At 40.7% G+C, this 25,839-nt stretch overlaps 1 protein-coding gene across 7 annotated transcripts in view; it reads left to right on the top strand.

Annotated features, from left to right (window-relative positions):
* fhod1 (formin homology 2 domain containing 1) overlaps nucleotides 1-25,839 on the top strand; it is an 86,015-nt gene that overhangs the window by 37,226 nt on the left and 22,950 nt on the right. For 3 of the 7 annotated variants that reach the window (XM_033991784.2, XM_055232530.1, XM_055232529.1), the window contains exons 4-12: nucleotides 1,039-1,106; nucleotides 2,007-2,112; nucleotides 7,989-8,083; nucleotides 14,275-14,386; nucleotides 15,704-15,798; nucleotides 16,079-16,222; nucleotides 18,260-18,966; nucleotides 23,095-23,202; nucleotides 24,210-24,290. In XM_033991784.2, coding sequence (XP_033847675.1) covers nucleotides 1,039-1,106; nucleotides 2,007-2,112; nucleotides 7,989-8,083; nucleotides 14,275-14,386; nucleotides 15,704-15,798; nucleotides 16,079-16,222; nucleotides 18,260-18,966; nucleotides 23,095-23,202; nucleotides 24,210-24,290 — 1,516 coding nt within the window. Of the gene's footprint in view, nucleotides 1-1,038; nucleotides 1,107-2,006; nucleotides 2,113-7,988; nucleotides 8,084-14,274; nucleotides 14,387-15,703; nucleotides 15,799-16,078; nucleotides 16,223-18,259; nucleotides 18,967-23,094; nucleotides 23,203-24,209; nucleotides 24,291-25,139; nucleotides 25,173-25,839 lie in introns of all 7 variants that reach the window. The other 4 variants (XM_055232527.1, XM_055232528.1, XM_055232532.1 and 1 more) reach the window with 3 other exon arrangements.

Genomic DNA, 25,839 nt, shown 5'->3' with positions numbered 1-25,839 from the left:
TCATAAATGTTGCAATGAGGCAGATGATTAACCTCTTACTTTACCTCTCTTATCATAAAACAGTGTAATTCTAGTCCAGCTCATGGTCTAACCCTCTATACTGTCTGCTCGTGTAGTGAACTCATAATTATTCACACATTCCTCTGTTTTTTCTGATTAAACATTTTGTCATTCTGGGTCAGGACCTCTTATTGAAACAAACAGGAAATGGCTCCTTTTGTTCAGGAAGCCTCCCCATCCTCCCTGCTTAATTTGACTGAAGAAAACTGGCTGTTCCCCTTTTAACTTGTTAACTCTAGTTTTTCGTAATAGGATAAAATGCAATTTATTAAATGGTCACAAATAACAAATCTGCCGTCATTTCAGTAACATGATATTCCCAACAAAATATCATGTCTTAATATGAAAAAAATCTTGTAGATTGTTAATATGAAAAAATCCTGTAGTTTAAACTTCTATAAACATGCTCTGAAATGTATGGGATTCTTGTATTGATTTAGCACTTCAGATGTCAGTCTTCTCTAAAATGTTAATGCTGTTTGAAGTGGTTAAAATGTGAATGGAGTTGTAAAACACACAGGTGAATATTCCACAGTATGGCATTAAATATATCTGTCTTCATGGAAACAAGCAGGTAACGCAAGCAGGCCATGTTACAGAGGTGACCCTGCTCACAATAAGAATGCATATTTTTTTACTTTTTTCAGTTTTGTATTATTAACAGAAACACCTGCAATTGAATAAATGCAAGATAGATGAGTTTGATATCATACTGTGGAACATCGTCCAGAGACGAGCAGATGACTTAACGAGTTACATTAAACTATGTTACATTAAACTAAAATATGACTACAAAACTGACTCGAATTCATTAGTGGACTAGATTAACACACTAAACACCATCCTTTGCTGTGTCATCCGTGGGTTAAGTCCATTGGCAGTCCACTGCCTGAGTCATGGTCCAGTTTTGGAACTCTGCCCACATCGCCGTAAACACACTCACTTCCTGTCTTTCTTCTTCTGTTTTTATTTTTGCAGAAAAGTTGTACAACTCCCAAGGCCCTGAGCTCCGGAGGTCGCTGTTTTCACTCAAGCAGCTTTTCCAGGTAAGTCATGTTTAAAAAACACCTTTTTAATTTTCATTTATCATAAAGTATAATGGGGCAGCTCACCATCCAAAGGGAAGAATCTGTAACTGACTTGGTAACTAGTCAGCATCATCACTGCAAATCATTTGATCAGGCTACTTAAATGCAAACTCATTTTAAAGGTGCACTATGTAACTTTTTTGGTGGAGGATCTGGTTGTCTCAGTGGAGATGTTATTGCTTTGTCTGGAATGTTCTGCGACAGATCAGTTGATTTGTCCATTGATCTAAACCAAAAGTTGGAGGTTCAAATTCCGCTCTTGCCTGAATGGTCAGATCCACTGACTCACAGGTTGGCGGTGTGATTCCAGCTCCCATAGATGAATCCAGTTGCTGTGCCTTTGGCAAGACACTTAACCTACCTCGCCTTCAGCGTTTGTGTACACTGGTGTATGAATGTGTGTGTGAATGGATGAGTGGTTCCTTCATGTAAAGCACTTTGAGTGCCTTGAAGGTGGAAAAGCTCTGTATAAAAATGTGACAGTCTACCATATCAGATCTGTGGAAAGGCAAACCCGCTCACAGTAAGAATGCCTGTTTTGTAGCATTAAAAACACCTGGATGCAATTGAATAAATATAGTTAGATAATACCAGGTGACCACTAGAAAAGTTACATAGTCCATCTTTATTTTATTTTTTTTAGACCTATATCATAACAGCTTTTCATGCTCATCAGACCCTGAAGTGACACATTACCAATATCTGATTTCAATGTCATGGTATGGCCCCTGTTAGAGGCCCCTGTAGTTAGAGCTGTAGATACTTGTAGTGTATGTTCAACAGAGTCATTCTTTTAAAAACATTGAATATAGCACATATAGCTAAATGATCTGAAACGGGTCCTTTTGCTGTGTCCAGGATGATAAAGACTTGGTCCCAGAGTTTGTGGCGTCTGAAGGGTTAATGTGTTTCATAAAAGTTGGAGCAGAGGCCGACCCCAACTACCAGAACTATATCCTCAGAGGTGAGTGCAGCAAACCACACAAATCACTTAATTTGTCTACTAGGGACAATTTAAACAAAACTGATCTCTACATGTGCTTAATGAGGCAGTATTTTACTTTTATGCAGTATTAAAGAAGGGGTGTTTACTTCTATGGGGTATTAAAGACGAGGTATTTGACTTCTATGGGGTATTAAATAGGGGATATTTTTATTGGTACTGTCCACATGTTTTGGGATTGTAAAGATGTCAATATATTTTGGAAAATTTTACATTCTTATTTAACTAAAATGGTAAACGAAGACTTTTGTTTTTCCTCCATCTTTTTAATTACCAATTTTTTTAACTTACTAAACTGGTCCTTTTCTCACAATAAGACACTACTGGCAGGTTTACCGGCAGCGAAAAAACTGCTGGCCCTTCGCTGGTAAACATCTAACAACTTGACTCCTAGTCACTGGATCAATACCTTTTGTTTTATTGTTAACATGGAATTATCAGTAGCTAAAATGCATGGAGCCAAAAGAAAAACTATCCCATTATGGATTAAAACCTCATTAGAACTGGATAATCAAATAAGCAAGGTTCAATAACTTATAATAAGTGGAAGAAGTGTCCCCACAGGTCAGGAACATTTTATCTGAGACATGTTTCCCAATTTCAACAAAGTACTCTCTGTTTTCTAGATAGGACTTGAACCAGTTTAGTGCCGTACCAGAGACACCCACCCAGTCCTCTAGTCTCTGTAAGAGCATCCCATGATCCACAGTGTCAAAAATAGCACTCAGGATCAAGACTGAGACTTTGCCTGCATCAGTGTTCAAGCGGATGTCATTTGTCACCTTGATAAGAGCAGTCTCAGTGCTGTGGTAGGGTCTAAATCCTGACTGGAAAACATCAAAAGAGTTGTTCATTTGGAAAAACGTAATAAGCTGTTGGTAAGCAACTTTTCTCAAGGACTTAGCCTAGAAACGACAGATTTGACTGCTCTTCTTAAGGAGAGGCTTGATAACTGCAATTTTTAAAGCTCTTGGGAATGTTCCAGATTGAAGTGACAGTGTTAACTATGCAAGTGAGTGGTGATAGCAAAGTGTTGAGCACAGACTTTAGAAATTTAGTGGGTAACACATCGAGGCAGCATGTCGATGAACTCAGACTGGTGACAATCTCTTGGACAGTTTTGTCAGTTACAGGTGCAAAGTGAGTCAGCTCTAAGTGTCTAGGTGGATGCTGGGTTGTTATTTGTGTTGTGGAATTTATGGCATTTTTAATGCCCTGAACCTTGTCATTAAAGAATACTGCAAACTCATTGCACTTAGATGTGGAAATGAATTCTAAGGGGAGCGGAACTGGGGGGGTTTGTTAATCTGTGTACTGTTGGAAACAGGACACGAAAGTTGTTACTACAACTTCCAATAATGTCAGAAAAATATCTTTCTTGTTCTACATAAACTGTGGTTGTACATGTGCATCTTTTCTCTGTAAATCTCATAAGGAACCTGAAGCTTTGACTTGCGCCATTCCGGCTCAGCCCTCCAGCACTCCCTTTTCTGTGACCGAGTAATCATTCCTCCATGGCACTTTCTGCTTATCTTTAACCATTTTAACCTTCATTGGGGCAATTGTGTCCAGAACATTCAAAACACTCGAAGTCACAGAGTTTAACAAATCATCAACATTAGAACATGAGGCATTTTCAAAGTGTATCATTTCCATGAACAGTACACCTGTGTTATCATTTATGTGTCTCCTTCGAACAACTGCAGGGACAGCCGCTGCTTTGGGAATAACAGACCAAGTCAAAAAAGACACAGAAATTATCAGACAGAGCAACATCCACCACACTGACATTTGAAATATTTACTCCTTTTGTAATGAGCAGCTCCAGAGTGTGTCCTCTGTTGTGGGTGGGCTTGCTGATATGCTGAGTCAGGTTTTAAGGACAGAACCTGAGCTCTTTAGTGTTTCTGTGAAACACATTATCCACATGTACATTAAAATCACCTGTAATGACTAAACCATCAAAGTCAGGACTTACGACTGAAAGCATTTCAGTGAAATCATCAATAAAACTCATAGACAGTGCTGGGGAGGTTTGTATATGACTAAGTAGAGCATAGAGGGGAATTGTTTAGCTCCATTTTAAAGGAAACATACTCAAAAGATGAAAACACCCCAAATGACAACCTGTGAGTGACCAAATTATCTCTAAAAAAACGCGCACACCTCCACCCTTTCTGTTTACTCGTGTTTCAGATTCAATTTTGAAGTTGAGTGGAGTTGATTCCACTAGAATTGCATTACCTGTGTACCCATTTTTCAGTTAAAAACATAAAATCAAGAAAAAAAAGAGATAAAATCATTAATTAAAAATGACTTGTTACATAAAGATCTGACATTGAGTACAGCAAGTTTCAGATTAGTTTCAGTAGGACTGGATAAAGAGGGGGTGTTTGACTTCTACGGGGTATTAACTGCTAACATATAACATATTTAGATCACCATGTTACCTTTTATTTAATGTATTAACCTTTTTATAAGTTTTATAAGTTTCACTTTGTTTTTGAGTCCCCCTCCCTTTGGTTCCCACGTTTTGTATATTTATGGAGAATTGACATGTTGGAGCATGGGTGATGTAGGCTTGTGGGGGGAGCATAGCACAGAATCTTACTGCTAACTGTAAGGAGGGTTTGAATAGGGCCCAGGAGAGATCGCTAAATTACTGAAACATGCATGGCAACCCAAAGTAAGGGGCTCATCAGGGTTGCCCCAGATTTTCTGAATAAGTAGCAACCAGCTTTCAAAAAGAAAGCCCACAACATGAAGCAGTTGGAAATATTTCAACTTTAAACTTGTGCGTCAAGGAACCTGTTTCCATATATGTTTCTGAACAATGATTGTCTTGGGGATTGGATTTGGATTCTTTAGATGTGTTTATCGTTTGTAGTAACAACTGAACCTAAATTCTCATGTGAACTAAAGTGATGTGTGTGATCTGAGTCTTACATAACTCTGCAGTGCTGTTGTCCTGTGGGAGACTGCTCGCTGGAACATATTTCCAGTTTTGTTGGTGGAAAGTGGGACTTGAGTTTGACACGTTTAAATCCACAGTACTGACTCAGACTGGTCATTACAGGCTTTAGAGAAACGCTCTGGTCTGAGTCAGGAGCCAAACTAAAGAGAGAAGAGGTGATGTGATATATGCTACTGTCTGCAGCTCTGGGTCTGCAGCGAGGCATTTTAAAAATGATAATTATACAAAATATGTATATGTATGTGTGTATGTATATGTACCGTAAATTTCAGATTATAAGCCGCTACTTTTTTTCCACGCTTTGAACCCTGCGGCCTATACAGCAGTGCGGCTTATTTATGGAATTTTTACTGGATAACGGCCCCTGGGGGGCGCTCTCTAGCTGTAAACGTAAAAGTGAGACAGACGTGGGGAAAGATTCTGCTCTGAAGAATTCACTAGTTTTGATTTTGAACGATCATTTTGCGCATCATGAAATGGATATGATGCAGTTTTTAAGATAAAGAAGAAAATAGAGCAGGGGTCGGCAACCTGTAACACGCAAAGAGCCATTTGGACCCACTTTCCACGTAAAATAAAACACTGGGAGCCGCAAATACTTTTTGACATCTAAAATGAAGATAACACTGTGTATAATAATAATAATGTAACGGAATAATGTAGGTTTTATTTTCACGGAAAGCCTTCTACACGTGGCAGATAAATATGGCAAAAATAACTTAAGTGCATAAAAAAATACAACTCACCAAACCTCTGCATCAGTGTGAGCTCTGCGCTGATTATGTGATTATGTCTACTCTGGTCCACAGTTTCTTTCAAAAAAAAAAAAAAAAACCTCTAAAAGCGTATCGTTTAATCCCAGGTGCTTATTCTCCATGTGCCAAAGCAGTTTTGAAGGTTTCATTGCCTCATTTGCTTTTCCCACATATTACGCAGAGCGGACTCTGCGCGTGAGAGTCACCTGTAGCGACAAATCCAGATTTTAAGTAGGTATTGTCTGTTAAATTCATGTTTGTTTTTCTTGGAGGTCGTAGTCTCCTCTTCTGGCTCCTCAGTTGTCATTTTCCCCTTTGTTAAAAGCTCTCCAGTTTTGGCTCATTTTCACTCGCTTGTGGCTCTACTTTTGGGTGACGTGTCTGATGTGTTATACGTGATACGTCATCGCGGACACAAGAGCAGATAATATACTTGCTACTACATCAAATAGATTTCTGTAGCGATTTCCAGCAGGATTTTCATGATACATCTACGGACGAGCTTATTAGTGTGTCATTAGGGACCGGCGAAAGTTGCTCCTGACCCCTGTGCGCACAGCGTCTGAAAATCAGGGCTCTTTACGCAGGACTGTGAGCTGTGTCAGTGTCTGTGTCTGTGAGACGTGAGACGTGCGCGGTGTTTGTTTTGAACATTGTTCCGCGAGCGTGACGCTTATTTTGAGCAACGAAAAATAAGAAAATATAATTTTTTTTTAAATAATCTTCCAATTTAAACTACAACAAAAAAGAGCTAATACAAATAAAATACACTTCAATTAAATACTTAAAATTTATTTTCCCAAGCCACGCAGAGCCGCAGTATAAGGCTGAAAGAGGCGCATGCGGCTCCGGAGCCGCGGGTTGCCGACCCCTGAAATAGAGCCACTGCGCGTGAGCTCGGCATCAATGAATCCAACTTGGACAATGTAAAAAGATGACAAAAGTTTTCAGAGGAAATAAAAGCAGATTTTCCGTGTTGGTGCAGTTTTATTTTCTGAACCTGCAGATGTGTTCATCCCGTGTTGATGTCGTGTTGGTGCCAATTTTCAGGCACAGTTTTTAAAAAAAGTGTGTCGGTGCACCGTCTTTCTGTGTAAATATCTCATGTTACAATATGAAAACCTGTGGCTTATATATATGTATATGTATATATATGTATGTATGTATGCATATATGTATGTATGTATATATGTATATGTGTGTGTGTGTGTGTGTGTGTGGGTGGGGGGGGGTGTGTGTGTGTATGTATGTATACATATGTATGTATATATGTATATATATTTTGTATAATTATGATTTTTAAAATGCCTCTCTATATATAATATACTGTCCTGGTCTCACACTCATTTAAACCTCTTTAGTAACATTTTTGTATCAAAAGTTGTTAGTTCACATTTGAAGCTTGTTACCAACAGTATTAATACACTTACAATGTGTATGTACTATGTGAGAGGGAAATGCTGCTGTGCTGTACTGAGGACACTAACTGCCAGCTCAGTCCTTGTTTTCTTGGCCTACATCAGCAAAGGTACAACAGAAGCATAGCCATACTGGACTGTACCAGGCTGGACTGTACCAGGCTGGACTGTACCAGGCTGGAATGGACAATACTATCACAGTGTCCTGGAGCATCATGACTATTCTCTCAAATGTCAGGCTCCTTCAATTTATTCTACAATTTGTTAATGTTTAAATATCTAATACCGATTTTGATGTTTTTTATTATTATTATATTTTTTAATTATCTTTATATTATTATTTTTGCATAGTGAATAGTTCACTGCCTAACAACTTGTTATTTAGAAAAGTACCAAATACTATTGGTACTTGGTATACAGGATCATCTCTCAACAGTATCCAGGTCCCTCCTGACTGGTGGCCCCACCTCTCCTGGCAGGTGGCCCCAGTGGCATTCAAGGGTCAAATACAAACTTAACCATAAACTTCTGCAATTTAAGTATTGCAGTTGTGTTACATTTTTGGATGACAGCTGAGTAATATATATTTAAGTAAATTTCACTCCTCCTTTGGTGTATTGATATTCATTTACCCTCGCCCTTTCTCAGTTCCCAAATGGTTTCTTACTTGTCTCCCTGTGTGTCCCTCAGCCCTGTCTCAGATCATGCTCTTTGTGGATGGGATGAATGGAGTGATCCAGCACAATGAGACGGTGCAATGGCTCTACACGCTCACTGGAAGTCTGGTCAGTATTGTTACTACTCCAGATAAACAAAGAAATACAGGGAGACTTCACCGGGGATATGGAGATATGGACAATTTAATATGAATCATGAGATTACATTTTAGAATCCCTGCTTCTTAAACTAAACACATTTATGAATCTCTTGAGAGATTTTATAAGCCTCACATACGTTTAAGTCAAAAATAGGCTAAAACAAAAGCATGTTTTTGTCATTTTTGTTGTTTTTATTGCTCTGAAAAACAGAAAAACATGCATCCTTATTATAGATCCACAAGTAAGAACTGGATAAGACATTCCTCCTCTGTCCCTGAGCGAGATCGACTAGTGGCTGCTCTAGGTCCTGCAACTCCCAGGAGCTTGGGCCCAGAAAGAATTCTCCCATAGAGTGCAATGCATTTTTTAGGAATTCAGGCTGCCTGTGTTCAGACAGGGCATCCAGCTTTCACAGAGGGACAATTTTGAAGGTTTGTTTCTCTATTTTCACAATAAAAAAAAAAAGTAAATACTCAAAGCGCCTGAAAGTTAGCTTTGTAAGGTATAGCATAGCCCCGCTCTGATTGGCCAGAACATGCAGTGTACATTTCTGTCGTCACAAGGGTGGAAGGTGATAGCACATATCCAGTGGTGGAAGGTACTGTACATAAGTAGAATTTTTTATTCATTTGTTCTTCACGTGAGCAAATTTTACAGCAGATACTTTTTTTTTATTTTTACTTCAATACATTTGAGAGCAGGTATCTATACTTTCTACTCCACTACATTTTTGAACAGGACTGAAAAGTAAAAAGTACTTTTCGTATGTTTTGAGAGGTTATTTTTACCATCTTTGTGATAACATCCTGACTAAAGTTTTTGAACAAAAAATAATACACAAAATTCATAAGAAAAATTAAGAAATGGGTTTGTATTGTTACTGTCAACAAAAATATGTATTTTTAAATCTTCTTTAATATATCAGTATCAGAAAAAACCCTGATAATGGGCTTGTTATTTCTGTGCAATAAAACTGAAGAGAATCTATATTTATACAATCCAGATAAGAAACGTGCATTCTAGTTGAGAAGGGACTTTTTGTTAAATGAAAAGTTCATTTGTTAACTTCAGTTTCTGGACTTTGTAACTTATATTTTAAAATAATGATGTTAATATTGGGAAATACTGGTTATTGGCGACAACAGCAACACAAGTGTTAGACATAGTTTTCAGAAGTAATTCATATTCATGCTCATGCTAATTTACCAAACTTGTGCCATAGTTCAAGTCATACTACAGAAAATTATAAAGGTGTCCGAGTAGTTTAAAAACTAACCATATTCCCAAATCAAGTTTTAAAGGGAAAACAACATTCCCAGCTGTGTGCTTTGTTGTTTTTGCAAAGATTGTGATGTAACTGTGTTTATCGTGTTGAGCTGCTTTTCTTGGTGCCAGCTCTAATCTAATCAGAGGCAGATATGGCTCAAAAGACTTTGTTAATGTTTTGATTGGCTGAGATTTTGAACATGCCATTTTTTGGTTGTTTTTTTATTATTTTAAACCAAACATTTGTTTACACTTTTTACACCAGAATCATATTGCTAATAATGTTGGAGCTAGATTTGACCTGCAAAATGCACTTGAAATAAGTTATAGGCCCTCTATCCAATTTTCCCTATGTGTTTCAGCCCCAGTATGGATATATTGTATAACTTATCAAAATAGGTCCACTGTGCTGTCTGCATGTCTGCATGTCATTATAAAGTGTTAATCAGAGAGTGTGTGTTAGCATACTAGTTGTTAGCTTTACTGTCACAGCAAAAGTCCGCTCTGGTCTCTGAAAGCTGTGAAAAGTGAAAACTCATTGCGACGAATAATTAGGACGTTCTGAATGCATAAGATAAGTGTGGAGTAACTGGACCACCACAAACTGTTTAAAAAGAGCTAGTTCTATTTTTCATGTTTTTTATGACAGTAAAATTCAGGCACAGAGACTTTATACCCACTTTTTACCCATTTCAAGCTAAAATATGGTGAAACCAGTCAAATGTCTTATAACAAGTGACACAGTGAAGGTTGCTGCTCTGATTGATTCCTTAATTTTTTAGCATTAGTAACAGCCTAAAAGCCCTGTAAATGGACTCAAAAGATTTCCCCACAGGGCCCGGCCGGGCTCAGCCTGAAGAAGCGAGGTGGGGTTGTCCTCCCATGGACCCACCACCTGCGGGAGGAGCCATGGAAGGCTAGTGTGAGCACTCGAAGGCAGGGGCCTCAGAGACCGGATCTCCAGACATGGAGACTGGCTCTAGGGACATGGAATGTCACCTTGCTGGGGGGAAGGAGCCTGAGCTTGTGCGGGAGGTTGAGCATTACTGGGTAGATACAGTCGGTCTCACATCCACGCGCAGCTTGGGCTCTGGAACCCAACTCCTAGAGGGAGGCTGCACTCTCCATTTCTGTGGCGTTACCCATGGGGTGAGGCGGCGAGCTGGTGTGGGATTGGTCATTGCCCCACAGCTCAACCAACGCGTGTTGAAGTTCACCCCGGTGAAGGAGAGGGTCGCATCCCTGTGCCTGCGGGTTGGGGACAGGTCTCTCACTGTTGTGACGGCATACGGCCCAAACAGCAGTGCAGAGTACCCAACCTTCTTGGAGTCTCTGGGCGGGGTACTAGACAGTGCGCTGACGGGGGACTCCGTTGTTCTCCTGGGGGACTTCAGTGCCAATGTGGGTAATGACAGTGACACTTGGAGGGGCGTAATCGGGAAGAACGGCCTCCCTGATCTGAATTCGAGTTGTGTTCTGTTATTGGACTTCTGTGATAGCCACAGTTTGTCCATAACGAACACCATGTTCGAGCACAAGGGTTTCCAGCAGTGCACATGGCACCAGGACACCCTAGGCCAGAGGTGGATTGATCAACTTTGTTGCTGTGTCATCTGACCTTCGGCCGCGTGTCTTGGACACTCAGGTGAAGAGAGAGGCAGAGCTGTCAACCGATCACCACCTGATGGTGAGTTGGATCCGCTGGCAGAGGGGGTCTGCTGGGAACATCTGGCAACTCGCACCTCAGGGAGAACTTCTCCCAGATCCCAATGGAGGCTGGGGACATGGATTCTGAGTGGGCCATGTCCACAAAATTTTATTGCCGGTGCAGCCGCTCGTAGCTGTGGTCGTAAGGTCTGCGGTGCTTGTTGCAGCAGCAACCCCCGAATCTGGTAGTGGATACCGGAAGTAAGGGTACCGTCAGGCTGTAGCAGAAGTACTATCGAGCCTTGTTGGCTTGTGGGGCCCCTGAGGCAGCTGATGAGTACCGGCAGGCCAAGTGTGCTGTCTCGGTGGCAAAAACTTGGGGTTGGGAGGAGTTCGGAGGGCGTCATGGAGGAGGACTACCGGACGGCCTCAAAGAAATTCTGGCAAACCATCCGACGCCTCTGAAGGGGGAAGCAGTGCTTCACCAAAACAGTGCGGGTGGAGGGCTGCTGACCTCGACTGGGAATGTTGTTGGATGGTGGAAGGAATACTTTGAGAATCTACTCAATCCCACTGTCACGTCTTCTGAGGAGGAAACAGACACTGGGGACCCAGAGACGGACTCGTCCATCACCCTGGATGAAGTCACCGAGGTGGTTGGGAAGCTCCTCGACGGCAAGGCGAGAGACGAGTCCCAAGTACCTTAAGTCTTTGTATGTTGTGGGACTGTCTTGGCTGACACGTCGCTGCAACGTCGCGTGGTGGTCAAGGACGGTACGTCTGGACTGGCAGACCGGGGTGGTGGTCCCTCTGTATAAGAGGGGGGGCCGGAGGGTGTACCAAGTAAACGGAAATCACACTCCTCAGTCTTCCCGGTAAGGTCTATTCCAGGGTACTGGAGAGGAAAATCTGGCCGATAGTTGAACCTCGGATTTAGGAGGAGCAGTGCAGTTTTCATCCTGGTCGCGGAACACTGGATCAGCTCTACACTCTCCATCGGTGCTCAAGGGTTCATGGGAGTTTGCACAACCAGTCCACGTGTTCTTTGTGGATCTGGAGAAGGGATTTGACCGTGTCTCTCGTAGCGTCCTTTAGGGGGTGCTCCGAGAGTATGGGGTCCGGGACCCTTTGCTAACGGCTGTCCAGTCCCTGTATGACCGGAGCAGGAGCTGTGTTCACATTGCCTGCAGTAAACCAGACCTGTTCCCGGTGGATGTTGGACTCCACCAGGGCTGCCCTTTGTCACCAGTTCTGTTCATTGTTTTTGTGGACAGAATTTCTGGGCGCAGTCACGGGCCCGAGGGTGTCTGTTTCGGAAACCACAGGATCTCATCGCTGCTGTTTGCGGATGATGTTGTCAGCCACTGGGGCACTGGACCACATGGTTCTCGACTGGAAAAAGGTGGCTTGCCCTCTCCAGGTGGGGAGTCTCTGTCTCAAGTGGAGGAGTTAAAGTATTTCTGGGTCTTGTTCACAAGTGAGGGATGGATGGAGCGTGAGATTGACAGGCGGATCGGTGTAGCGTCCGCAGTGATGCAGTCACTGTATCGGACTGTTGTGGTAAAGAAGGAGCTGAGTCAAAATGTGAAGCTCTCGATTTACCGTTCAATCTACGTTCCTACCCTCATCTATGGTCATGAGCTCTGGGTAATGACCCAAAGGACAAGATCACGGATACAAGCGGCTTCCTCCGCAGGGTGGCTGGGCGCTTCCTTACAGATGGGGTGAAGAGCTCAGTCACACGCGAGGAGCTCAAACTAGAGCCCCTGCTCTAGTTTGAGCAGGGGCACATCAAGAGGAGCCAGTTGAGGTGGCTCGGGCATCTGCTCAAGATGCCTCCTGGACGCCTCCCTAGGGAGGTGTTCTGGGCATGTCCCACCGGAAGGAGACCCTGGGGAAGACCCAGGACACGCAGGAGGGACTGTGTCTCTCGGCTGGCCTGGGGGAGTGCCTTGGGGTCCCACTGGAGGAGCTGGAGGATGTGTCTAGGACGAGGGACGTCTGGGAGTCCCTGCTTAGACTCCTGCCCCCGCAGTTCCGGATAAGCAGAAGAAAATTGATGGATGGATGGATGGATGGATGGACCCAAAAGATGATGCATTCTGTAGAGAATCTAACAATGGATGATGGCATTGGCATGTGACTCTGCAGGGGCAAATCTAAGTTCTGAAATACGCCTGTAAATGCTTAGTTTCACTTTCAATGTTTTCATGTTTTTTAAAGTATCTAATAACTGATCATTTGTGCTGTGCATTTAACAAAGTGAAAGCCTAATTAAAATGAACTTCAAATTCATGTTTTTTGTTTATAGCAAATTAATAAAACTTTTATATTGCTACTGAAAGGGACAAGGGGTTCATTACAATGCTAAACTAAGCCAGTATTTCCTGTTTTTTCATATTTTGTTTTACATGTCTGGGGTTGTCAAAAAATGTATTCCTATATACAAACTGATACTTCAACTAGTATCACAGCGAGATTGAAGCTGGTATTTGACCTCTTCTGAGTAGTTTTAGATGATAGCAAGGATGTACTGATGCAATACTGGTATCAGATATCAGTGCTGTTATTGCAAATTTTGATAGCTTGGATATCGGTTACAAGATATCCATCGAGTCACTATCTCATTTTGGTCTATAAGGTGGTGCAATAAGACATTTTACTGGACAGTGTTGGCTTGAAACACCTCATAATACTTTTCAAAATTGCTCTATAATTATTTTAAATGATAAACAGTAGCAGTTACAAAGCTCATTTAAATCATTTTCTACCATACGCTGGTTATGTTTATAGGGAATTAATTATATTTTAGTCTCTGTCCTGGTATCTGGGATCAGCAGATCCTTAAACTCAAAGTATCGACATTGGTATCAGAACAGACCAAGCTGAATTGGTCTCTACTTAGAACCACACTATTTTTCATCATCATTGTATTGAATCAGACCTTCCCTTTGTCTTGTAATGGAGTTTAAAACGTTACTGTGGTTACTTCTAACAAAACAATGTGTTCTCAAGACTTGGCATTTCAAAACATTTGCTGTACATTTCCACCTCAGTTTTATTATTACATGTTACACAGATGCCACAGGAACAGATGACTTTAAGTGGTTTAATTTTGGAAGTTTCCTTTTTGAACAAATGAGTCACTGTGTCATGACTCCTGCACACTGAGCCCTCTGTATGAGTGTAATTCACGCCGCCCTCTGGTGGCTGAGCTGTGACACTGCCTCTGTTTGTGCCCACAGTCTCGTCTCGTGGTGAAAACAGCTCTCAAGCTCCTCATAGTGTTTGTGGAGTACTCAGATCCTAACGCCAGTCTGCTCATCAGGGCAGTCAATGCAGTCGATGGAAGAAGAGGTGAGTGTATTTTAATGGTGATGTGACGACGTCATAGTTCCAGCTGGAGGGAGTCTGTCATGATAGCACATTTGAAGAATGATAAAGAGAAATATCACACAAAATGATAATGTTGAAACTACTATTACTACCATAACAATAAAGCAGCAATAAAGCAGTGAACCATTTTAATGGACAGTATCATTTACAGGCCTGAGCTGCAATTCATAAAAAGCAGAATGAAGCCATAAAAGTGACTTATTCAACCCTCTACACCTCAAATCTTATCATATTACAACTAAAATAACAGAAATCTCCCCATTATTGCAAAGTAGAAGTACTCATGATAAATATTAAGCCCAAAAATATATAGTTCCAGCTTTCATATACTGAATGATAAGCTGGTATATTGATTATCAGAATCAGAATCAGAAGACTTTTATTGCCATAGTCTGTGAACACAGTTCACAAACTAGGAACTTGCTTCGGTGAAAAAGTGCAACATAAACACACTGAATAAATACAAATACAAATAAGGGCATGCACAAAGTTAAAAAGATATGCTTAAAAAAATCAAATGAAATACTTAAAGGGAGAAAATATATACAACAGCAGCATCAGAACAACAGTGCAAAGTGGCTTATTAAAGTGACCGGCATTATAAAGTGAATAGTAGGTCCAGATGGAGGAAGACACAGATTTTTGCTATTGATTACATTGTACTTTGCCAGGAAATATCAAAAGGTGAACCTGATCATTTCTATCAGTGAATGGACACAATGGGTCTATGTTTTTTCCTCCTTTGGGAACTATTTTTCACTACGTAATAATAAATGTTTTAGTTTAGGTTAGACCTGGTGTAGTCTCATGTTAGACCTAGTTTAGCCCTGATTTCACCTGACACAGTCCAGATTTGGAGTTCTGTGATTAAATGTAGATATAATGGTTCATGAAAATCTGTGTGTGTTTCCTTCTGTATTTAACAAACAATATTTTTTTCCAGTGGTTTGAGTCAGTCTTGTAGTAGGTTTGTGAATAGTTTTGAAGCAGGTTTTTGAATTTCCCCAAAAATTCCAAACGTTTTTCATTCTTTAAATTACCGTATTTATCTCTTTGTCTGATTTTTAACACTCCTATTGTACACACACACACTCCCATATAAGAACAGATGCCTTCCTTATTGTCTCATCACATTAAGGTTCACACATGAGCCTTATTATTGTTTCTAACTTTTTTCCATTTTCAAATATCATTGTTCATTTCAATTAAAAAGGTGAATATTTTCTGGAGTTATAGCTTAAAATTTTTTGATAAACCTAATGTGCTTATGTTGTTTAGATGAAAAACCCTGGAGTTACATTATGGAGGTGCTGGAGGAGAGGAACGGAGCCGACTCTGAGCTCATGATGTTCACAATGATACTGATCAACAAGGTGCTGTGTTCCATCTTATGAGCCTCATATAGTCACATTTTTCATTAGAAGTGATTGGATTATAGTAAGACTTACATAAGCTTTATTTTACAACAAGGGAAGTTCTATCAATTACACAATGAGACACAACATGCAAAAGAAAATAGAATTCAATCAGTTTGTGAAATAAAATAAAATAAAATAAAAACATTATTGGTCCTGTTGACAGAGTGCAGTTTCCTTTTGTGAATACATACAGACATGCCCTATATAATATCAATCAAATTCATTTTCCTTTCAGACATTAGCAGCGCTCCCAGACCAGGACTCCTTCTATGATGTGACGGACAGCCTGGAGCAGCTCGGGATGGAGACGATTATCCACAAACACCTGAACAACAAGGCCACAGAGCCAGACCTGAGGGCTCAGTTCACCACATACGAGGTACTAGTACTAGAATAGAACTTTGTTTGAGCTTTGGGTCCTGAACTGTCAGATCTATATTACACCAACCCTGATGGATCATAAGTCTGCCCATTACAAGGACACTTCTAGATTAGAGGGTTCCCTTTGCAATGTACTTATACTTGTACTTGAGTAAAGTGAAAGCTCAACATTTATTTGTCTCAAAAACAAAAACAGTGTGATGGTTTAACACAGCTGCGTCCAAACCTTGGCCTCAAACCAGTTCTTCTTGACCGTCGGGATACTTGGTGAATTGGCCTAAATCAACATAAGCAGTACTTTTTGAAAATGTATACTGTAGCTTTATAAACCCAGTATCAAACACTGAATGTGTCTCATTGAGTTGCTCTTAAGCCTGAATAAGTGTAGATGTGGTGTGATAAAAGTCAATAGATTTTGGTGACGCCTAATAAAATAGATTGAATTAGTCAGTGTGACCTGTGCAAGATGCAGAATTCTTCAATGAACAGCAGTCTGTGGTTCTCGCGTAATGCTTGCATGGTCCCCACACGGCCCTCTGCTCTATCTGCGTTTCAATATTCGTGAAAAGCATTTTATTTATTCTGATTGACTCTTAAATGAATACCACCTTCTCTTCTCTCTCTCGATACTGCATCTAAAGCCCTGATCAGCCTAGCATCATGTTTCTAATATCCTGACCTTGTCTAGTCCGGACACGTCTCTGCAACATCGCATGGCTGTTGTGGACAGTGCCTGTTGAGTGGCAGACCAGGGTGGTGGTCCCTCTGTTTAAGAAGGGGGACTGAGGGTGTGTTCCAATTACAGGGGAATTGCACTTCTCAGCCTTCCCGGTAAGGTCTATACCAGAGTACTGGAGAGCAGAATTCCACTGATAGTCGAACCTCGAATTCAGGAGGAGCAGTGTTCCTGTCACGGAGCACTGGATCAGCTCTATACTCTCTCTCAGGTGTTCAAGGATTCACAGGAGTTTGCCCAACCAGTCCACATGTGCTTTGTGGATCCGGAGAAGGCATTCGACTGTTCTCAGTACATGTTGGACTCCGCCAGGGCTGCCCTTTGTCACCGGTTCTGTTTATTGTATTTATGGACAGAATTTCTAAGCGCAGCCAGGGGCCTGAGGGGGTCCAGTTCGGGAACCACAGGATCTCATCTCTGCTGTTTGCAGATGATGTTGTCCTGATGGTTTCATCAAGCCATGGTTCTCGACCAGAAAAAGGTAGCTTGCCCTCTCTGGGTGGTTGGTCAAGTGGAGTTCAAGTATCTCTTGTTCACGAGTAAGGAGAAGGATTTAGGTGAGATTGACAGGCAGATTGGTGCAGCATCTTCAGTGATGCAAGCAACGAGTTTCCTCCACAGGGTGGTTGGACGCTTTCTTAGAGATACGATGAGGAGCTCAGAATCGAGCTGCTGCTCCTCCACGTTGAGAGGAGCTAGCTGAGGTGGCTCGGGCATCTGTTCAGGACGTCTCCTGGCCTGGGAACGCCTTGGGGTCCCACTGGAGGAGTTGGAGGACGTGTCTGGGGTGAGGGAAGTCTGGGAATTCCTGCTTGATTGCGCTGCCCCTGTAACCCGGCCCGGATAAGTGGAAGAAAAAGGATAGTTGGATTGTCTATTCCGAACTAATAGTTCAAGCCCTCAATTTGATTAGGTGCATTATCAAATTGGAAAGGCTGCAATTTAGACACTAGAATGGTAAATGGTCAAATTTTTATATTGCACTTTTCCACCCTCAAGGCTCAAAGCACTTTACATGAAGGAACAACGTACCCATTCACACACACATACAGACACTGGGGGGCAAGTTGTGATTGTTATATTAGTTGAATTCAATTCAACTTCAATTCAAAGTTCAATTTTCAGTTTCTTTCAAATGTGAATGCTCCTAGAGTTGCTTAGAATGTGCACTCTGAATTGGATCCTTTTCTTTATATTGCAAAAAAATACATAAATAAATAAATTATTGTATCCCTCCTCAAAATGCAACACATGATGGCAATTTCTTTTATTAATCACCATATTGATTTACTTCTTCAGAACGTTTTGAAATATGAAGATGGCGAGGTGGACGACCCCGCTCCGTGCTTCCGTAAAGAACGCCGAAAAGCTGCCCTGACTGTCGGCTCTGATCAGGAAGGACGCAGGAGCAGACGAGCTTCATCCCAAAATCTCCCAGATCTCCTCTCCTCCTCTTCCTCATCCCCCTCTCCCTCCCCCACACTGGGCATCACGTCTCCCCATTTAAGCACAAACAATCGTATTACATCACCAGTTCCATCTTACCCCTCCCCTCCACAAATACGTACCTCTCCCATTGCAAATAACTATGTACTATCTCCGACTATCTCCTCCCCCTCGCCTACTCAAAATATAATTTCTCCCAACCTCAATAGCCAAGCCCTGTCCCCAACCCTATCTTCCCCCTCCCCTATTGAAAACCTTACCTCTCCCATTATACACAACTACGTGCTATCGCCAACAATCTCCTCCCCATCTCCTACCCAAAGCCTCACTTCTCCTAGCCTCGGTAACCATGTACAGTCTCCCATTGTCCCATTGTCTTCTCCATCTTCAGAGAGTCCGAAACAAAACAGTAGACCCACGTCCCCCCTCGTGTTGAACTCTGACCCCAGTAGCTCTGCCTCCAGCCCAGCCACATCACAGAGAGGGTCTCCGCTGCCCCCGAACACTGGCTCAAATGGGAATATTGCAATGGAACAGGAGACGAAAGCGCCGCTAAGTCCGTAAGTGTAAAAATATTTTTGGGTGATTATGGGATTGTAAAGAAAAGCATGATATAGTTACAATTTCACATGTTTGGAAGTGAACTCGTTCTAAACAACAGGACCAAATAAGGAATAAACTACTCCACCATCTTAAAGGTGGAATATGCAGCTTTTCTGATGGAGGGTGCACCACCTGTCTCCATAGAGATGTTTTTGCTTTGCTCAGAATGTTCCACAGTATGGTATTAAACTGCTAGCAACATCCAAATTATTCACTCTGAGTTTATTAGCACTTTTCACAACTTTTATCAGAACACAACAAAAGCCAGAGCAGGGTTTTCCGGTGACGCTAACACTAACAACAACTAGCATGCCAACAGTGCACCTCCTGATTACTGGACAATAGTACACAGCAAAAGACACAGGGGCTTTAAGTGCCTTACTGTGGAACATTCGAGGCAAAGCAATAACATCACCACGGAGACATAAAGAGACTGAAAAGTTACATAATGCACCTTTAAAAATAGGACCACCAAACCAAGGGCCAAACTATTTGTTATTGTTTTGGTTTGCCCTGGCCTCTGCGCTGACCTCCTGTGAGATCTGACCAAGTTTAGACCAAGGCCACAGCGGGAAGTGAAAGGATTTTATTTGGACTTGATTTTCCTCTGAGTTCAGTTGGCAGGAATGTTTGTTTTTTGTGGGCAAGGGGCAGCGGACCCAGTGACCACAGCCTAGCTGTTTACATGATATCTTATATAGAGTATGAATGACTTACTTAGGATGCTACAAACCCAGTGAGGAAGGGCACCTGGGTTAAAGTGCGATTGGAAGTAGTCTTTTAGAGCAAGAAAGGTAAAGATTGAAAATGCCTTCCACCTTTGCTTCATGCTTATGTTTGTTTAGGCAATGTTATTAAATAAAGGGCTCATATTACATTATTTTCTATGTTCTAATGTTGCTTCCTCATCACAAATATATCTGGATTCGTTTTATTTCATTCACACGTTTAACACGCAAACCCACCATATTTAGGCTTGAGTTCTGCACTCAAACTTGTCCCATCACTGAAATCATTGGATTATTTTATCCCTGGAATTTTCAATCTCTACTGAACTAAAGGTAAAAAGTAGCTGTTAACTTGAGTTTCATGACATCACAAGGTGAAAGAGTGTTTTGAGTTTTGGAGATGTAGACAGACTAATGTAATGTAATGTAGGATTACTCAATGTGTGAATGAAACACAACTCCAAGTATGTTTTTGAGGAGGGAACAGCATTATAACACGGCTTAAATTTCACATGAGTAAATATTGTGTAGTATAAGACCTATATTCACAATTTAATATACTAAAATTGTGAAACATTTGTATTTTTATTATACCCCATATAACCCCAATACCGATGAAGTTGGGACTAAAACTAAAAAAAAAAAAAACAGAATACAATGATTTGTAAATCCTTTTCAACCTAAATTGAACTGAATAAACTACAAAGACATGATATTCAATGTTCAAACTGATAAACTTTATTGTTTTTATGCAAATATTCGCTCATTTTCAATTTGATGCCTGCAACACATTCCTTTAAAGCTGGGATAAGAAAAGATAAGATATGCCTTTATTAGTCCCACAGTGGAGAAATTCCAATATTGCACCGCACAGTTAGAGAACAGAAGGAAAATGGTAAATGCAATAAAACAAGATAATACATAAATAGCTTTAAATAATAAAAAAATAGACTTAAAAAATAAACTAAAATAGACTCTAATGTAACATCTCCATAAAGTGACTTTAGTATTGCACATAGGTATGGTTGAATGACACATGTTCAGTGTTAACAGTGTTCGCTGTACAGTCTGACAGCAGCAGGAAGGAAAGACCTGCCAAACCTCTGCTTCACACAGCGAGGGTGAATCAGTCTGTCACTGAAGCTGCTCTCCGGGGCAGACAGAGCATCCTGCAGGGGGTGAAACTCATGGCCCAGCATAGAAAAGACCTTAGCCAGGACCATCCTGTCCCCCACCTCCTGCACTGAGTCCAGAGGACAGCCCAGGACTTAGCTGGACGTCTAGATGACCTTGTCCTGCTTCTTCCTCTCCCTCTCTGTGAAGCTGCTGTTCCAACAGACCACACCGTACAGGATGGCTGATGCCACCACAGAGTCATAGAAGGTCTTCAGGAGTGGCCCTCTCACTCCAAAAGACCTGAGTCACCTCAGGAGATAGAGCCTGCTCTGGCCCTTCCTGTATAGTGCTGAGTCCAGTCCAGTTTGTTGTTCAGATGAACACCCAGGTACTTGTATGAGTCCACTCTCTCAATGCCCCTTCCCTGGATGTTCACTGAGGGGGCAGTAGAGTGGCGTCTGCGGAAGTCCACCACCATCTCCTTGGTCTTCCCTGCATTGATGATGAGGTGGTTCTGCTGACACCAGTCCACAAAGTCCTGTGTTAGTCCTCTGTACTCCACCAGGGGCAGGGGCAACAAAAGAATTGGAAAGGTGAGGAATGCTTAAAATACACCTCCACAGGCGAAGAGGTTAATTAGAAACAGGTGAGTATCATGATTGGGTATAAAAGGAGCATCCCCGAAGGGCTCAGTCATTCACAAGCAAGGATGGAGCGAGGTTCACCACTTTGTGAACAACTACGTGAGTAATTAATCCAACAACAGTCTAAGAACAACATTTCTCAACATGCAATTGCAAGGAATTTAGGGATTTCATCATCTACGGTCCATAATATCAAAAGATTCAGAGAATCTGGAGAAATCTCTGCATGTAAGCGGGAAGGCTGAAAACCAACATTGAATCCCCGTGACCTTCGATCCCTCAGGCGGTACTGTCTTGAAAACATACATGAATGTGTACAGGATATTACCACATGGGCTCAGGAACACTTAAGGAAACCATTGCCAGTTAAGACAGTTCGTCGTTACATCTCTAATTGCAAGTTAAAACTGTACCATGCAAAGTGAAAGCCATATATCAACAACACCCAGAAACGCCACCGGCTTTTCTGAGCACGAGCTCACCTGAGGTGGACTGACCCAAAGTGGAAAAGTGTGCTGTGGTCTGACGAGTCCACATTTCAAATTGTTTTTGGAAAGCATGGACGTCGTGTCCTGTGGGCCAAAGAGGAAAATGATTGCAAAGTGCAAAGTTCAAAAGCCAGCATCTGTGATACTATGGAGGTGTGTTACTCCCCATGGCATGAGTCACTTGCACATCTGTGAAGGTACATACAGGTTTTGGAGCAACATATGCTGCCATCCAAGCAACGTCTTTTTCAGGGATGTCCCTGCTTATTTCAGCAAGACAATGCCAAGCAACATTCTGCACGTGTTACAACAGCATGGCTTCATAGTAAAAGAGTGCGGGCACTAGACTGGCCTGCGTGCAGTCCAAATCTGTCTCCCATTGAAAATGTTTGGCACATTATGAAGCACAAAATACGACAACAGAGAGCCCGGACTGCTGAGCAACTGAAGTTGTACATTCAGCAAGAATGGAAAAGGATTCCTCCTGCAAAGCTTCAACAGTTAGTGTCCTCAGTTCCCAAATGCTTATTGATTTGTTGTTGAAAGGAAAGGTGATGTAACACAGTGGTAAACATGTCCCTGCCCCAGCTTCATTGGAACATGTTGTAGACATTACATTGAAAATGAGTGAATATTTACATAAAAACAATAAGTTTATCAGTTAAATATCATGTCTTTGTAGTTTATTCAGCTCAATATCGGTTGAAAAGGATTTGCAAATCCTTTTATTCTGTATCTTTTTTTTTTGTTTTTTGTTTTTTTACACAGCATCCTAACTTTATTGGAATTGGGGTTGTAGTAAAATGACAATAACAAAAAAACCTTATACAAATGTGGTGGTGGGTTCCTTTTTCTGCTGTATTCTGTATTCATGGGTTTCAGCTTCCTGTTATATATATATTTTTTAAAATTTATTTATTTATTTATTTTAATTGCTAGGGCAATGATTCTAACTTGTCTTCATTCTGAAACCCATGAATATGTAGATTGCTGTGCCATGACTTTAATAATTCTTTGATTTTGGTGTTGGTTTTTCTGCCTCTAATCGGGTATCTTCCTCGTCTCCCCTGTCCTGTCTGCTCACTGCGCTGTGGTGTTTAAACCTGTAGGGGGCGCTCTTTTCTCAGTCACCACATGTCGGCTCTGGGCCTGAGCAGGAAGTCCAGGCTTTTCTCCAAGAGCAGCTCCATCAGTGAGGAGCCCTCTGGCGCACACAGGTCTGTGTCAACACCAGGCCACATGGGGGAAAGCATGCATACAGAAACTCTCTGAAAATACTCATTATTAAAGAAACTCTATGTAACATTTTGATTTGAACTGTGCCCCCAGATATGAGGTAAACATGTTCAAACCAATTTGTACTGAAAACAATTGTAATGCTGATTTATTCTTCATTACAAAAACATTGGACATAATGTCTCGTTGTTTGTGATACAATTTGGTGTTTTGGTTCAAGACAATTATCCAGTCAGAAAGCAGAATGAGCCTCACATGACTCTTTCATTCAGGTTGACAACTGTAATGTAAAGTTTGTTTAAACCTAAAGGACTCTTTGTTATCTGACTCATCATTACCTTAACCCCAGCACCTGCATCCATTCACAAACTTTTGTGGTCCTCACCTCTATCTGCAGATTTAGGCTCTGAGAGGTTCAGGTTCAGTTGTATTTGAAGTACTAAGACGAAGGCTATATACAGTTCCTAAATAAATAAGCTGTAAAAAATATGGAAAACCTTTTAAAGCATAACATTGATCTAAATGTTGATCGATCATGGGACTATTTTTTCTTTGAAATGACCATATAAAAAAGAAAAATGTATTAAGCTTTGGAAAATCATTTCAAGCATTAGTCCTGGAACAAATGTACATAACAAAAACCTGTGAGTGAGTGCAGTTTTATGCACTTTTGTTTGAACAGAACTTCCCAAATCTCACTTAAAATTTGGTTAGCTTAAAATATTTCTAAATGTCACCTTTTTCAATGCTAGTCTGTGTTTTTCCATTGTCTCCCCTCAGCACTGGATGCTAGCTGCTCATGTATGCGGCTGAAAACACATTACTTTAATTCATTGCCTCTGTGATTCTGCTAACATGACTGGAATGAAGCTTTGGCAGAACTCAGTTTTTTCAAACTGCAGTGTCTTCATACTCGGCCGTTCACTCCTTTTGTGTGTGTTTAATGCTTTTTTTTTATTTTATTTTTTTTTATATTGTCCATCTTTAGCCCATCGTCGCCTGACCCATCCCACTCGGAGCAGCAGTCTTCTCAGCAGCAGAACAAGAGCGAGAGCAAAACCAGCTTCAAGTAAGTGCATGGGCACCATTTTAGGTCAGAATGTGTGGTTACCGTTAGCAATAGATTCAAACTAATTTAATTCTGACTGTAGAATTTGATACTGACTTTTTAAAAATACCTATTAATTGGCTTTTCTTTTTGCTTTTAATGCTGTATTTGTGTACCCTATGCCATAATGCAGTTTTTTAGGCTAATATCTGTATCCACCACCGTCATACTCACATTAATACATGTTCCATTCTCCTAGTTTCTATTGTATTTATTTATTTTCATTATTTTTATTTGAGTTACTTAAAATGACAGTGTTGTTGGCTATAAAGGGAAAAAACTACTCTATATTGTATGGGCTATGTTTTACATTGGTTGAAGGTAAATTGTAATGTCACATTTTTTTATTATATTTTTTATTTGAGCAATTTAAAATCACAATGTTGAACTACGATGGCTTAAGAAATTATTTCGTATGGACTATATTATTCTACTTAAAATCAGCTAATTACTGAATTTTATTTCTAAATTTCATTTCACATTTTCCAGTTAAGAATATTCAAATTGGCGTTTTAAAACAACTCATAGTAAATCTCTTATTCTAATATCGTAACATTATTTAATTTCAAACATGATTCTATATGTGTCTATGTGTAAATGTTTGTTAGTGTGCCTTTTATTATTTCAGCATTTTTCACATTCCCTTGTTTACAGCTCTGTGTTTTACTCATCAGCTAATTTCCCTTTTCTTAACTCGTACATTCTGTTACAGCTCTGTCTCCGTTTCTACTTTAAATTCATATGACATTTTTGCTTAAACTTCTTCTTCTTTCTAAACCCTCTGTTCTCCCCTGTCCTGCTCCTCTCCAGCTCTGGGGAGGACGAGGATGAGCCCGTGTTTTGGTGAGTACATTCTCTTCTGTCTCTGTCCTGATCTCTATCCCTGCTTTTTATGGTCAGCTCAGAGGCTTTGGCATCCAGCTACAAACATGAAATTAATTTAAAAATAAAAAATGATTCACAATGTCAAATCTGACCTTGAAAAAGTAGGCAACTAATTTTTAATTTTTTAATTTTTTTATCAGGCCAATCTTCAGACGTAGGAGTAAGGAATTAGACTGTACGCAGTGATGGGAAGAATACTGTGAAAATGCACTTAGTTACAGAATACTGAATACCTGCAGTAAAATGTGTTTGGCCCATGTATCAGAATACATTACAAATCAGAGTAGTGTGTTCTTTTCGATTTTTCTCTCTAAAATGGTCCAGTTTGAACCCAAAATTGTGTGATCAAATACTGCAATATATCCCTTAGATTTTAGTAACTGTAACTGCATTCTGAATGAAAACTTAACTGTACGAGAATATAGTAAATGAGTATTCTGAATATGTATTTTTGGTACATGTATTCAATTGTTTCCCAACATTGACCATATACCATTACATAATAGTTTCTTCAAAGATTATTAATAAATATATAAAGATGCACTATACGTTCAACTGCTTATCTCCATGGAGATGTTATTGTGTCACCTAGCAACATAACAGTATGACATTAAACTTGTCTTTC

The sequence above is a fragment of the Periophthalmus magnuspinnatus genome, chromosome 3 (assembly GCF_009829125.3).
Source record: "Periophthalmus magnuspinnatus isolate fPerMag1 chromosome 3, fPerMag1.2.pri, whole genome shotgun sequence".
In the NCBI taxonomy this organism is placed as follows: Eukaryota; Metazoa; Chordata; class Actinopteri; order Gobiiformes; family Gobiidae; genus Periophthalmus; species Periophthalmus magnuspinnatus.
The sequence above is the reverse complement of the archived record's forward strand: the minus strand, read 5'-3'. Positions and strand labels throughout refer to the sequence as shown.